This window comes from Impatiens glandulifera, chromosome 9, assembly GCF_907164915.1.
Source record: "Impatiens glandulifera chromosome 9, dImpGla2.1, whole genome shotgun sequence".
Lineage (NCBI taxonomy): Eukaryota > Viridiplantae > Streptophyta > Magnoliopsida > Ericales > Balsaminaceae > Impatiens > Impatiens glandulifera.
In genome coordinates this window covers 24,549,161-24,561,267 of record NC_061870.1, presented here as the reverse complement: position 1 = coordinate 24,561,267, position 12,107 = coordinate 24,549,161, and the positions used below count along the sequence as shown (strand labels likewise).

The window sequence follows — 12,107 nt, the reverse complement described above, 5'->3', positions numbered from 1 at the left end:
TATTTTCGATAAACATGTGTTGGTGTTTGGCTCTAGTACTACTAAACAAGCCAAAGCTCAACACTAGAATACTCTTTTCAAGCTGATTATATAGGCTATGGAAGGTCTTTCATTAAAACCTAATAGTACTCTCAACTTTTCTAAGTCTATACATGTAACACAACTGATTTCCAAATTTAGGTTAAACCATTCATCGTGAACATTGATTTTCAGCTAGATTATGCATTAATAGTATATAAATGCGCAGAGGAAGGGAGAAAGTATCATATTTCCACTTCAGAGAGAATACGGTGAGAGGAGACGCCAATTTCGCATGCAAAAGAAGTAAGAGCATAAAAATGACGATAATCGTTACAGAGAATGATAATAATAGAGAGTTAAATAATACAAAAGATTATCATAAATATAAATAGTGTTTGCGATGAAACTTTCGACGGAAACTAACGTCGCCAATTTCGTAGATATATTTGTCAGAAATTTTGATACCAATCAAGAATTCTAACGGAATCAAAATCTGTCGGAAAGTACATAAAAAACTTCCTTAACTTTTTCTAGTTTTATTTTCTTTATTTTATTAATTTTTTCTGATGTTTTTTAATTTCGTCTCAAATTCTATGGGTAAAAATTGTCGGAAAATTCTGACATCATCAAGTAAGCGTCGGTAAGGTTTCGTTAGGAACAATTTTTTTGTGGATACACTCAACTATTTTATAAATGAAAATATCCTCCATATATAGTAGAATAGATAATTTTTTAATTCATGACTTGGACATGAGATCAAAAAAAAGCCATACTAAAAAAACAATTGTTGAAATTAAAGACCGCTTCATTCAATAAATACAAAAAGAAGCTCAATAGACCAATTCATGAACAAAAATGTGTTCATTTACTTTATATCTTGTTTTTTTCATATATTCTTGATGGAGTTTTCAAGACTCTAAGAAAAAAATGCAAGGTCGTTGCAAATAAGGACGATTAGATTTGCTCAATATAAAACAGTTAAGTAGTAAAATAATAATAATAAATTAACAAAAGTGTTGAAATTAATATTTTTTAATTAAAATTAATGTTTGTAATTAATTATGGTATTAATTATGATAATATAGAAAGTTATAAGTTACGTTACTTAAGTCTAAAATAGGGAAAATATTTTTATTTTGATTATATATTTACATAGTAACGTAATGGTATGATTGAATAACGAGAAAATAATAATATTTCTTTTTTTTTGTAACTTTTCTTCCTTATTTTTCTCTTTAACCCAACATAGTGATATCAGAGCTTCAAGATCGATTCATGGCAATGCTAGGAGATTCTTGGCCGATATGAGGAGCTCAACTCGTTTTCGATGGAGAAGATTATGATTATTGGAGTGTTATGATGAAGACACTCCTAGTCTCACAAGATTTGTGGGATTTGGTGGAGAACGAACACATTGAAGATTAGGATGCCATATGATCATTAGATCGTTCATCTGATAAAAAGTTAAAGGAGAACAAAAAGAAAGATACGAAGGCCTTGTTTATTATTCAACAAAGTATCTCTCGTAAGTTTTTTCCAAGAATAATATGGGTTAATACATCGAAGGAAGCGTGGAATATATTGGAAAAGGAATTTGAAGGGAGGGATAAAATGAAGACATTAAAGCTCTTGAATCTTAAACGAGAGTTTCAAATTTTGAGGATGAAGAAGAAAGAAACTCTACAAGAGTACTTCTCAAGGGTGATCGAAGTTGTAACCAAATCAAGTGTCTTGGCGAAGACTTGACCGACAAAATGGTTTGTAACAAGATTTTGATAAGTCTTTCTCCGAAGTATGACAATATGGTTGCCATTATTGAAGAAATGAAACACCTCTCGTCACTTAGTATTCACGATTTGATGGGTTGCATGCACAACAGATGAAGCGACATTGGAAGCTTCCCTCGAAAGTGCCTTTTAATTGAGAGGGAGTGTTGAAGAAGACTCTACGCAAAGCTCGAGTAAACGTCAATATTCTCGCGGCGGTGGAAGTTATGAAAGAGGTCGAGGGCGTGGCCGAAGGGAGGTAGAAACTTCAATGATAACAAATTTTTCCATCATTGTAAAAGATCGAGTCACGTTGAAGAAAATTATTATCGCAAAGGTCCTCAATCTTTTAATTGCAAGAGGTTTGATCATATGCAAAAAGATTGTCGAGATCAAAGTAGAGAGCATGCCAATTATACCGAGGAGAAAAGGAATTGTGAAAGTGATGGAAGAACACTTTTTTTGCATGTCAAGCGGCTATCGGAAAAAATGATAACGAGTGGTATGTTGATAGTGGGTGCAACAATCACTAGGGGTGTCAAAAATGAACTCGACCCGCCAACTCGATACGAGTCGACCCGAAGAATATTGGGTTAGGGTTGGGGTTTTGGGGTTTGAATCATTTCGGGTCAGGCCCAAAATATAACCTGAAAAAGAAAACTGGGTTGGGTTGGGTTCGGGTCAACCCGGGTTGACTTGAATTAAAAAATCAGGTCACTCATCAACCCGAACCCACCCACCCAACCCGACCCACCTAATATATTAATAAAAAAAATAACTTGCCTACCTTACAAAAAAACCCTAACCCTAACGGGTCTAACCCATATCCTTAATTTCTATTACTTTTCTTCCTTTCGTCTTTCTCACTATTCATTTTCTTCCATTTTTCTCACTTCTCTTCAATAAACATCCATTCTCTAATTTTCATCTTTTTTAATCTCTTGAACTCCGTTAGTATCCAGCAATAAAATGAGTTCAAAAATTAATCTTGATCTTGAGGAGGATAGTGTGGAGGGTTCACCTATGGCAAATTTATATGCAAATAAAGAAACGTGCATTGATTCCCAAGATCAAGCCTCCAAAACTGGTATTAGTAAACGAAAGAGACCATTAAAATCAAAGTGGTGGCAGTATTTTGATATACTTCCTAAAATAGAGGGAGAAGATTTGCGATGTAAATGTAAAGCATGTGGAATTACATACAAAGCTGATAGTAGCATGGGAGCAGGTAATCTTCGTCATCATATCCTTAATCAATGTTCTAGAAAGAAAATTCGTGATATTGCTCAAACTTTGTTAGAACAAGGGGATAAAAGTCTTAATATTAGGTCTCAAAAGTTTAGTCAAGAAAGATTTAGAGAGTTGCTAATCTTAGCAATTGTGAGGCGTGATTTACCATTTCAGTTTGTAGAATATGAGGCAGTTAGATCAATATTTACCTATTTGGAACCTCAAGTCAATCATTTCACTAGAAATACTGCAAGGACTGATATTCTCAAGATGCATAAAAATGAATGCAATAGGCTAGCTCAAGAAATGCATTCATGCCCTGGAAAAATTTGTTTCACATCTTATTTGTGGACTTCTATAGCTACTGATGGTTATATATGCTTGACAACACATTTCATTGATTCTAATTGGGTTTTGCAAAAGAGGATTATCAATTTCTTTTACATGCCTCCACCTCATTCTGGTATTGCATTGTGTGATAAAATTAATAGTTTATTCAATGTTTGGGGAGTTAAAAAAAAGTTTTCACAATTACATTAGACAATGTTGCTGCAAATGATGTATTTGTTGGTCTTTTAAGAGAACAACTTGATTTAAATGGTTCATTAGTGAATGGTGGTGAGTTTTTGCATGTTGGTTGTTGTGACCACATTCTCAATTTAATTGTGCAAGAAGGTTTAAAAAAAATTGATAATGGTGTTGATAAGATTCGTGAATGTGTAAAGTATGTAAAAGGCAGCCAAGTGAGAACTGATGATGATATTGCTTCTTTTACTCTAAATTCAAGCGGATGCATGAATATTTTGAAGGTACCGTTGATAATGTTTTTTTCTCACTAGTATTTTTTACTTTTTTTTACTAATATATTTTATTTATGATATAGGAATTTGATACATTTCAAAGTTTGGAATTCAATGGAAAAGCTTAAAAGAGACAATTAGAGCTCTATTTGGAAGAATCGAAAATTGACAGAGATACAAAATTTGATGTCCTCGCATTTTGGAAAGCTACCAATTTAGGTATCCTGAACTTGCAAAAATGGCCAGAGATATCTTGAGTGTTCCAATTTCTACAGTTGCTTAAGAATCGGCTTTTAGCATCGGTGGTAGGATACTTGACCAATATTGTAGTGCAACGAAGCTTGATGTTGTTGAGGCATTAGTTTGTTGTAGAGATTGGTTAGTTGGACAGAATGGTCAGTGGCTCGTCTTTTTATTTTCATATTAAAGTTTTTTGTTCGATTCTTTGACTAATATTTTCTTTTTGTAGAAAATACTGAGGTGGAGTTGGATAATTTGACTGAAAATATTATGAGTTTATTCATAAATGGGGACGATGGCTCAAATACTACTTAAACTATGAGAAGAGATCATTCAGATTTCAGACATTAGTATTGATACTTGATATTAAAAAGTAAGTAAGTTTAAATTAATATATTTTTAGAAGATTTTAGAGTTTAATTTATTTTAATTTCATATCTTATTTCAAGGTTGGACTCATACAAAAAGGTGTACAACGATGAAGAAGTAGAGTTTGAACTTGAAAATACTTTTGTGATGATTGAAGATTTTTTTATAATGATATCATAATTTCGTTGTGTAATATTTATTTTGTGAAAATTTTGAATTTTCTAAACATAATTATTATGTTTATGCCAATTTTATTATTTTGTATTTAAATTAAAGTATTATTATTAAGCAAAAAACTTATTTCGGGTTAGTCGGGTTGGTCGAGTTGTTCTGGGTTCGGGTTTGTTGTTTTCAGGTTGGTTCAGGTTTGGGTTGAAAATTTTGTTATAATGCACCTCATTCAAGCCGACTCGAACCCACCCGACCCACCTGAATTGACACCTCTAACAATCACATGACCGGAGATGAGTTGAGTTTTTCCAAAGTTGACAAGAGCGACACAACTCGGATGACAATGGGTAATGATGCTGTGGTGAAATCAAATGGAAGAGGTACGATTGCTGTAGATTCAAAGAAAGATAAATTGCTTATCCATGATGTGTTGTTTGTTCCGGATTTAGCTCAAAATTTTCTAAGTGTTAGACAACTTATGCAATATAATCATGCATAGTATTTCGATGATGATTATTGTAAAATTTTTGACAAGAAAAATAATAGAAAGTTGATAGCGGTTGTCAAGATGGAGAGGAATTGAAATTTTCCTCTTAATCTTAACCTGCAAGTTGTGCATCGGTTAAGGTCAATGTTGAAGATATGTCATGGTTGTGGCATAAACGGCTTGGGCTTGTGAACTTTGAGAGCTTGAAATTGCTAAGCAGAAAAAATATGGTGTATGGGTTGCCAAATATTGACGAAAATCATGATGTTTGTGAGGCATGTGCTCTTGGTAATATCCATAGAGAGATGTTTCCGAAAGAGAAAGTCTGGAAAGCAAAATCATTGTTGGAGCTCGTTCACACCAATATTTGTGGCCCGATGTCCAAAAACTCTCACGAAGGTAACAAATACTTTATCACTTTTATCGACGATTTTTCAAGAATGTGATGGGTTTATTTTTTTTGAGGTAAAAATTGGAATCACTTTCCATTTTCAAGAAGTTTCAAAGAATGACTGAAAGACAAAGTGGTAAGGTGATAAAAAGTTTAAGAAGTGATAGAGGAGGAGAATACAACTTGAAGGAGTTCGAGAAATATTGTGAAAATATTGGTCTTAAAAAAAATTGAAGACGAGTTATACGCCAGAACAAAATGGCGTTAGAAAGGAAGAATCGAACAATTGTCGAGATGGCGAGAACCATTATGAATGAAAGGGGTTAGAATTGACTTTTGGGGCCGAAGTAACTTATACAACAATTTATTTTTTGAATCGATGTTCAACAAAGGCGGTTAAAAATAAGACACCATTTGAGGCATGGTCCAAGGGTAGAAAGTCGTCGGTCAATCACTTGAAATTTTTTGGATCCATTTTCTATTCTCATGTCCCGAAGAAAAATGAGAAACAAATTTAAAGATAATGGTGAAAAATGTATATTCATTGGCTATAGCACCAAGTCGAAGGGATATCGACTTTTTAGCTTGAAAAAAATAAGGTGATTGAAAGTCGGAATGTGATCTTCAATGAAAAAGAACAATTATATTGTAAAAAGAAAGGTGTTGAGGATGTACAAATGCCGATTTTTTAAGAAGATCAGAGGGAGAAATCTAAACAAGTCAATGAAAGTGGTTATGAAGAAAGTGAGCATTAACAATATCCGACAACACAACCTGGGGCAAGTTCATCCATTCCGATCCTTACTCCCATAAAAATGAGAAATTTAAACGACATATATGCTTCATATAATTTCTGTGTTGTAGAACTCAAAATCTTTGAACAAACTATTAAAAAGGAGGTTTGGGTGAAAGCGATAGAAGAAGAAATCAACATGATCGAAAAAAATGAAACTTGGAAGTTAGAAGAATACATATCGGCAAACGAAACAAGTGGTTTGGTTAATGAAGATTTTAGAAGACATGGGGAGAAATAAGATATGTCTGAGGTTCTCTTTTGCGATAGAAAATCGATAATTGCTATGTCGAAAAATGCGATATTTCATAGTCGAACAAAACACATCAACCTCAAACATCACTACATTCGTGAAGTAGTGGTTGATGAAGAAGTGATAATCAAGAACGTAAAGACCGGAGATCAACTTGTAGATATCTTCACTAAAGTACTTCCTTTTAACAAATTCGTCTACTTACGGGATTTGTTAGCCATGACCAACAAAAAGATTAAGGGTGAGTGTTGAAATTAATGTTTTTAATTAAAATTAATATTTTTAATTTATTATAGTATTTATTAGGATAATATGAAATGTTATAAGTTAGGTTATTTAAGTCTAAGATAGGGAAAAGATTTTTATCTTGATTATATATTTACTTAGTAATATAATAGTATGATTGAATAACGAGAAAATAATAATATTTTATTTCCTTTTATAACTTTCCTTCCTTATTTTTCTCTTCAACCCAACAAAAAGGGGAAATTCGATTAAATGGACCTCATAATAGGCATAATTCTAAAAAGGCCCACGATTAATAAACCCTGCAAAAAGGGTATTTTCGCCCTGTGAAATGACGTCCATGCCCCTGATAACACATTAAACGCTGATGTGCGAGCATTACAGATGCGAGAATCATGTAATGTTCGCACATCATCATGCGAACATTACACGATTCTTGCATCTATAATGCTCGCACATCATAATGCGAGCATTACACGGTTCTTGCACATTGTCTAATGCTCGCACATCAGAGTATAAATTCTAATTCTAATTTTTACCCTCGTTTCAAATTCGATTTCTCCACGACTCCACTCTCCAACGTCTCATTTCAACTCGCACCACTTTAATCGGGAATCGTCCGTCCGTTCTTCCTTCTCGTTTCATCATCGGTCGTTCGTCCGTCCATCCATCCGTGTCATCGTTCCATTACAGGTCAGTTTAGGGTTTGGGTTGTATAATGTTCTTATTGATGGATAACTCCAATGTATGCTTATATATTGATGGATAATTCTTAGTTTTTGGGGTATTTGTAGATTTTAGGGTCTATCTGTTTATATTGATAGTATATGGTATATGTATGCGCATCAGTTCACTCACGAGCATTGTATATTCACGAACATTGTATATTCACGAACAATGTATATTATGATGTTGCTAAGTTTTTCCAATGTTGTATATTCATGAACATTGTATATTCTGATGTTGCTTATTTTTTCCAATGTTGGGTTTATGTGTAATATTCTAGTTATTGCTAACTTATGATTATTGTATATTCTTAGCTCCGTTCGTTCAAGTTCAGCAGTTGAAGACCCACGACTCTTCTTTCTCAAATGGGTACATTTATTTTATGTGAACCAATAACAGAACATTACAATAGGCGTACAATCGTTGAATTGTTTTCAATTGCAGCTCAAGCACTTCTTTACCTTAATGGAGAGTGGAAAATTATGGATTGTAATACTCATTTTGTTCCAAAGTCAACCAAAGGTTTAGGGTTTAGGGTTTAGGGTTTAGGGTTTAGGGTTTAGGGTTTGAATGTTCCCCTAAATTCTATATATGCTGAATTAGTTGATATGATCTACTCTACTACTAATATTGATAAACTTAGATATAATTTATTGCTTCAAACCAAGTATAATACTCCGGGTATGGATGAAAAATTTTCTTATATAACTGATATCAAACAAGATATGGATGTGAAGTTCTTTTTACTTGAAACCTCGATATCACTCCACCATCGCATTGCACTGTGTGTATCTTTAGTAGAGAATTCACTACCTAGAAACCCAACTCAAGAAAGTGTAGTGGTTCTAACAATTGATGATCCTGAAGTATTCCCGAAGTTTCAACAGCAGGAGGTTATCTTTGAAACTCAAAATGACATAGAAGAAGACCCATGTTTGCGTCTGAATGAGGGGGTTGATGATTGGGTTCTTAGTACACAACCAAACAATGATTGGGTTCCTAGTATACAACCAAACAATGATTGTGCTCCTAGTACACAACCAAACAATGATTGGGTTGCTCGTACCAACAAGCCATTCTTGGGTTGCTAGTACCCAACCAAACTGTAGTGATTGGGTTGCTAGTAACATACCAAGTAGTGAAAATCCGTTACCTGACGCATTAATTTGCGAAATCGAATTGAAAGTCAGTATGTTGTTTGAGAGTAAAAAAGAACTTCAACTGAGGTTACATAAATATGCAATGGCTAATCATTTTGAATTCAAAGTTGAGAGGTCAAAAAAAATATTCGGGCGGTTAAATGTTTGGATCAAAATTGCAAGTGGAGATTGCGTGCTGTGAAAGGAAAATCCTCGGAAATGTTTGAGATTCATAAATTTATAAAAGATCATACATGTTCAATTGTGACGAGGCAAGAGAATAAAAGGCAAGCACCATCGTGGATGCCTATGAATTCTGCTCAAGGTAACGATTTGTTGTTGAATCTATCTAACTAACTAACCAATTGCTCATGTTCAATTGTTATCTTTTTCAAGTATTACTCAACTGAATCGTGAATTAGTGCATATGCGAAGACATGTTATCCAGTTTATCATCAAGACTCTTGGGATATTCCAGAAAATATCAAACAACAAGTGTGACTTAAACCGCATGTTAAAGTTAAGAAAGGGCAACCACAAACAAAGCGTAGGTCATCCCAAGGTGAGACTCGTAAGGTACCGAGACGATGTAGCTCATGTGCTAGTCAAGCTCATAACAAGACAACATGTAAATCAGTGATGTCTGCACCATCTACTGCAAGAGCTATAAGACCATCATCTCATCAGCCATTATCTAACCAACCATCAACTCTAGCTTGAACAAATGTTGGTTTTATCTTATGAATATTGTATCAATTACTGTTGGTTTTATCTTATGAATATTGTATCAATTATTATTGGTTTTGTCTTATGAATATTAAATCAATTAATGTTGGTTTTGATTACAGATGTTGATTTTGAATATCTCTAACTTGAACAAATATTGGTTTTGATTACAGATTGTTGGTTTTGATTATAGAACACTTAAGTCATTCCTCAAATCTTAAACATGATTCTAGAGGTCCCCATTCTAGGTCATCCAAGTATATTTATGTCAAGAATAAAACTGAGCTAGGAATTATGGAAAACAAACTTACAGATGTTCACGACAAGCTTCGACTGCTCTGGTTGCTTTAGACGATTACACGAAAGGGAGACAAAACTAGGGAAGATTAAGCGACTTTTAGGTGTAGTAACTTCTAGATTTTCTCGCTTGTGGATAGAAAATCCGGTTCTTCGACAATGGATAGGCCGTTGTTCATCAAACGTGAGACTTTTTTCGAATTTGACCTATTATGAGACCCATTTGATCAAATTTCAGAAAACCAACTAAATGGGAAACCGACTAATTAAATAAGAACATTACACATAAAACCAAACCCTAAATCCTAAAATCTACAAATACCCTAAAGACTAAGGATTATCCATCAACATCAATATATGACCATACATAACATCCAAAGTGAATAGTAATAATAACACTCATACATTGGTTGATGACACGATTAAACAATCAATAAATTCTTAACAGGAAATAAAAAAATAAAAAATCTCAACTCTCTTGTGTTCATACTTATTTTACTTGTTTATGGCTCTAGCTTTCGTTGAGCTTGGAATAAAGACAGCGATGAAATGGATCAGTTGAATGCGTCGCATCTGACACGGATGTTACCGTTGGGTCCGGGCTTTCCGGTCTTGACTCCGACGCGGCCGAGTTTGGTCATGGCGGTTATGAAGGCAGAGTTGAATGACTGGGAGCTGGTAGCCCAGGCGTTGACCACCGACTTAGACCTGGAGTCGGTGAAGAGCACTTGGTCGGAAGTGAATAATCCCTTTCCTCCCTGAAGATTCTTGAAGTATGCATTGTCGAATTTTCGGGGCGTGATTGGATCCATGTTTATTGCTATTCTCGGGTCCACATTCTTCGGGCACATTTGAATCAACTGGGATGCGTATTGCTTGTTCAGGGTCGGGTCAATCGGGTTCGACTTTGTGAAGTTGTAGATCCTGTTTGAGAATTTGCTGCAGTGGGAGAACCCAATTGTGTGGGCAGCTATATATATACAATAATAATTTATAATAATCAAATGAAATGAAATGAAATAAAATAAAAGATTATATATAATGAATAGATTAGTTTGAACTTAATTACCTGAGAGAGCTATCATGTCGTTTTGATTAAGGCCGTTGGCAGCAAAGAGGGAGTTGAGTTGGTTGAGATTGAAGTTCGGATGAGGAAGTTTTCCGGTGACGCTCGCCGCCGTCGACTTCAGGCCGTCCAATCTCCCCAGCTCCACAGCGTAAGATGGCCCTCCGGTCTGCATTCATTTTTATAATAAAAATTCATTGATTCAGGAGGAACAACAGGGCAGAACAGAGAGAAGTGATTAATAATTACCAAAGCGATGACATCCCTGGTAGCCATGGTTAGAATGTCGGCGCAGGATACTTTATTCCGGCAACCGGAGACGGCGTCAACTGCAGCCTTGGCCTTGACAACGGTGTCGAACCCATCTCCGGCTAAGGAAATGTTATCTGGGTTATCCTTCTCCGCCTTGTTGCCTCCGGTCGATTGAATCATAACGGAAGCATCGCAGCCCTGAACAAAGCAGTCGTGGAAGAAGAGCCTGAGAGTGGCCGGGGCTGTAACAAAAGTTTGCTGAAACTTCAGCTGGACGGCCTTCCTGACGATGGATTCGACGTTGGGGCACGTGCCGGCGTAGTAGTTCTGTTTCAGTTGGGCCGAAGCCAAAAGACAGAGACAGGACAGTGACAACAATGTCAGAGGAATGTTGAATCGACCCATTCTAGAGAGAACCAGATATTAATATGTTGATGATGGTTTGATTGCTGTGATGCAGATATGGAAATTACTTGGTATTTATAATGGAAAACAACAATATTATTGTAACATTCCATTTGATCAATTCTTTTTAATTTCCTGCCTAAGCAACTTGTTGTATTGAAAATTACTCCAAATTTATTAATTATTAATTAGTTTACTCACTCATATATCTATATATGTCTCGTCAAACTTAAAACTTGGTCCAAAATGATAGATCAAATATGGATTGCATACACGTTTAGGGCTTATGGTGCATATACTTTTTTTGGTATTTAATAATAATTAATAAACTTTATAACTACAATTATCCCGTCAACTTTTATTTTCCTTATTAATTATATATATATATATATATATATATATATATTTTTTTAAAATGTCAACTTTTATAAAAAAAATAATGTATATCACAATTAACATTGATGTTAGAATTTGTACAACTTGTCAGTTACAAGAGTTAAAAGAATCATAACTAATGGTTAGAGCCGACCTTAGATAAGCCCGATAAGCCTTCGAGTTAGGACAATCAATTTATTAAAAATAGTAAGCTATTTAGTTAAATTTATTATAATATTAAATATAAAACATTGTGGTGTAATGATTGAAATTTTTATTTGTTTACGGATTCAAATCTCACCAAAAACTAATTTTTGACAACAAAAATATATAAATAATAAATGAAATATTCAA

At 34.4% G+C, this 12,107-nt stretch overlaps 1 protein-coding gene across 1 annotated transcript; it reads right to left on the bottom strand.

Annotated features, from left to right (window-relative positions):
* Positions 1–10,180: 10,180 nt before the first annotated feature.
* Positions 10,181–11,403, bottom strand: LOC124915069 (peroxidase 51-like). Its single transcript, XM_047455718.1, has 3 exons — positions 10,971–11,403; positions 10,725–10,890; positions 10,181–10,625 (listed from the first exon to the last, which is right to left on the bottom strand). Exons 1-3 carry the CDS (start codon positions 11,376–11,378, stop codon positions 10,210–10,212), a joined length of 990 nt encoding a protein of 329 aa, XP_047311674.1. The 5' UTR covers positions 11,379–11,403; the 3' UTR covers positions 10,181–10,209.
* Positions 11,404–12,107: the final 704 nt, after the last annotated feature.

Bases quoted from the DNA above. Each gene is read 5' to 3' on its own strand.
- LOC124915069 (XM_047455718.1), bottom strand. From the start codon at position 11,378: ATGGGTCGATTCAACATTCCTCTGACATTGTTGTCACTGTCCTGTCTC. The intron at 10,891-10,970 runs GTAATTATTAAT...AAATGAATGCAG, and splicing joins CCAGGGATGTCATCGCTTTG to ACCGGAGGGCCATCTTACGC. The intron at 10,626-10,724 runs GTAATTAAGTTC...GTATATATATAG, and splicing joins CGACATGATAGCTCTCTCAG to CTGCCCACACAATTGGGTTC.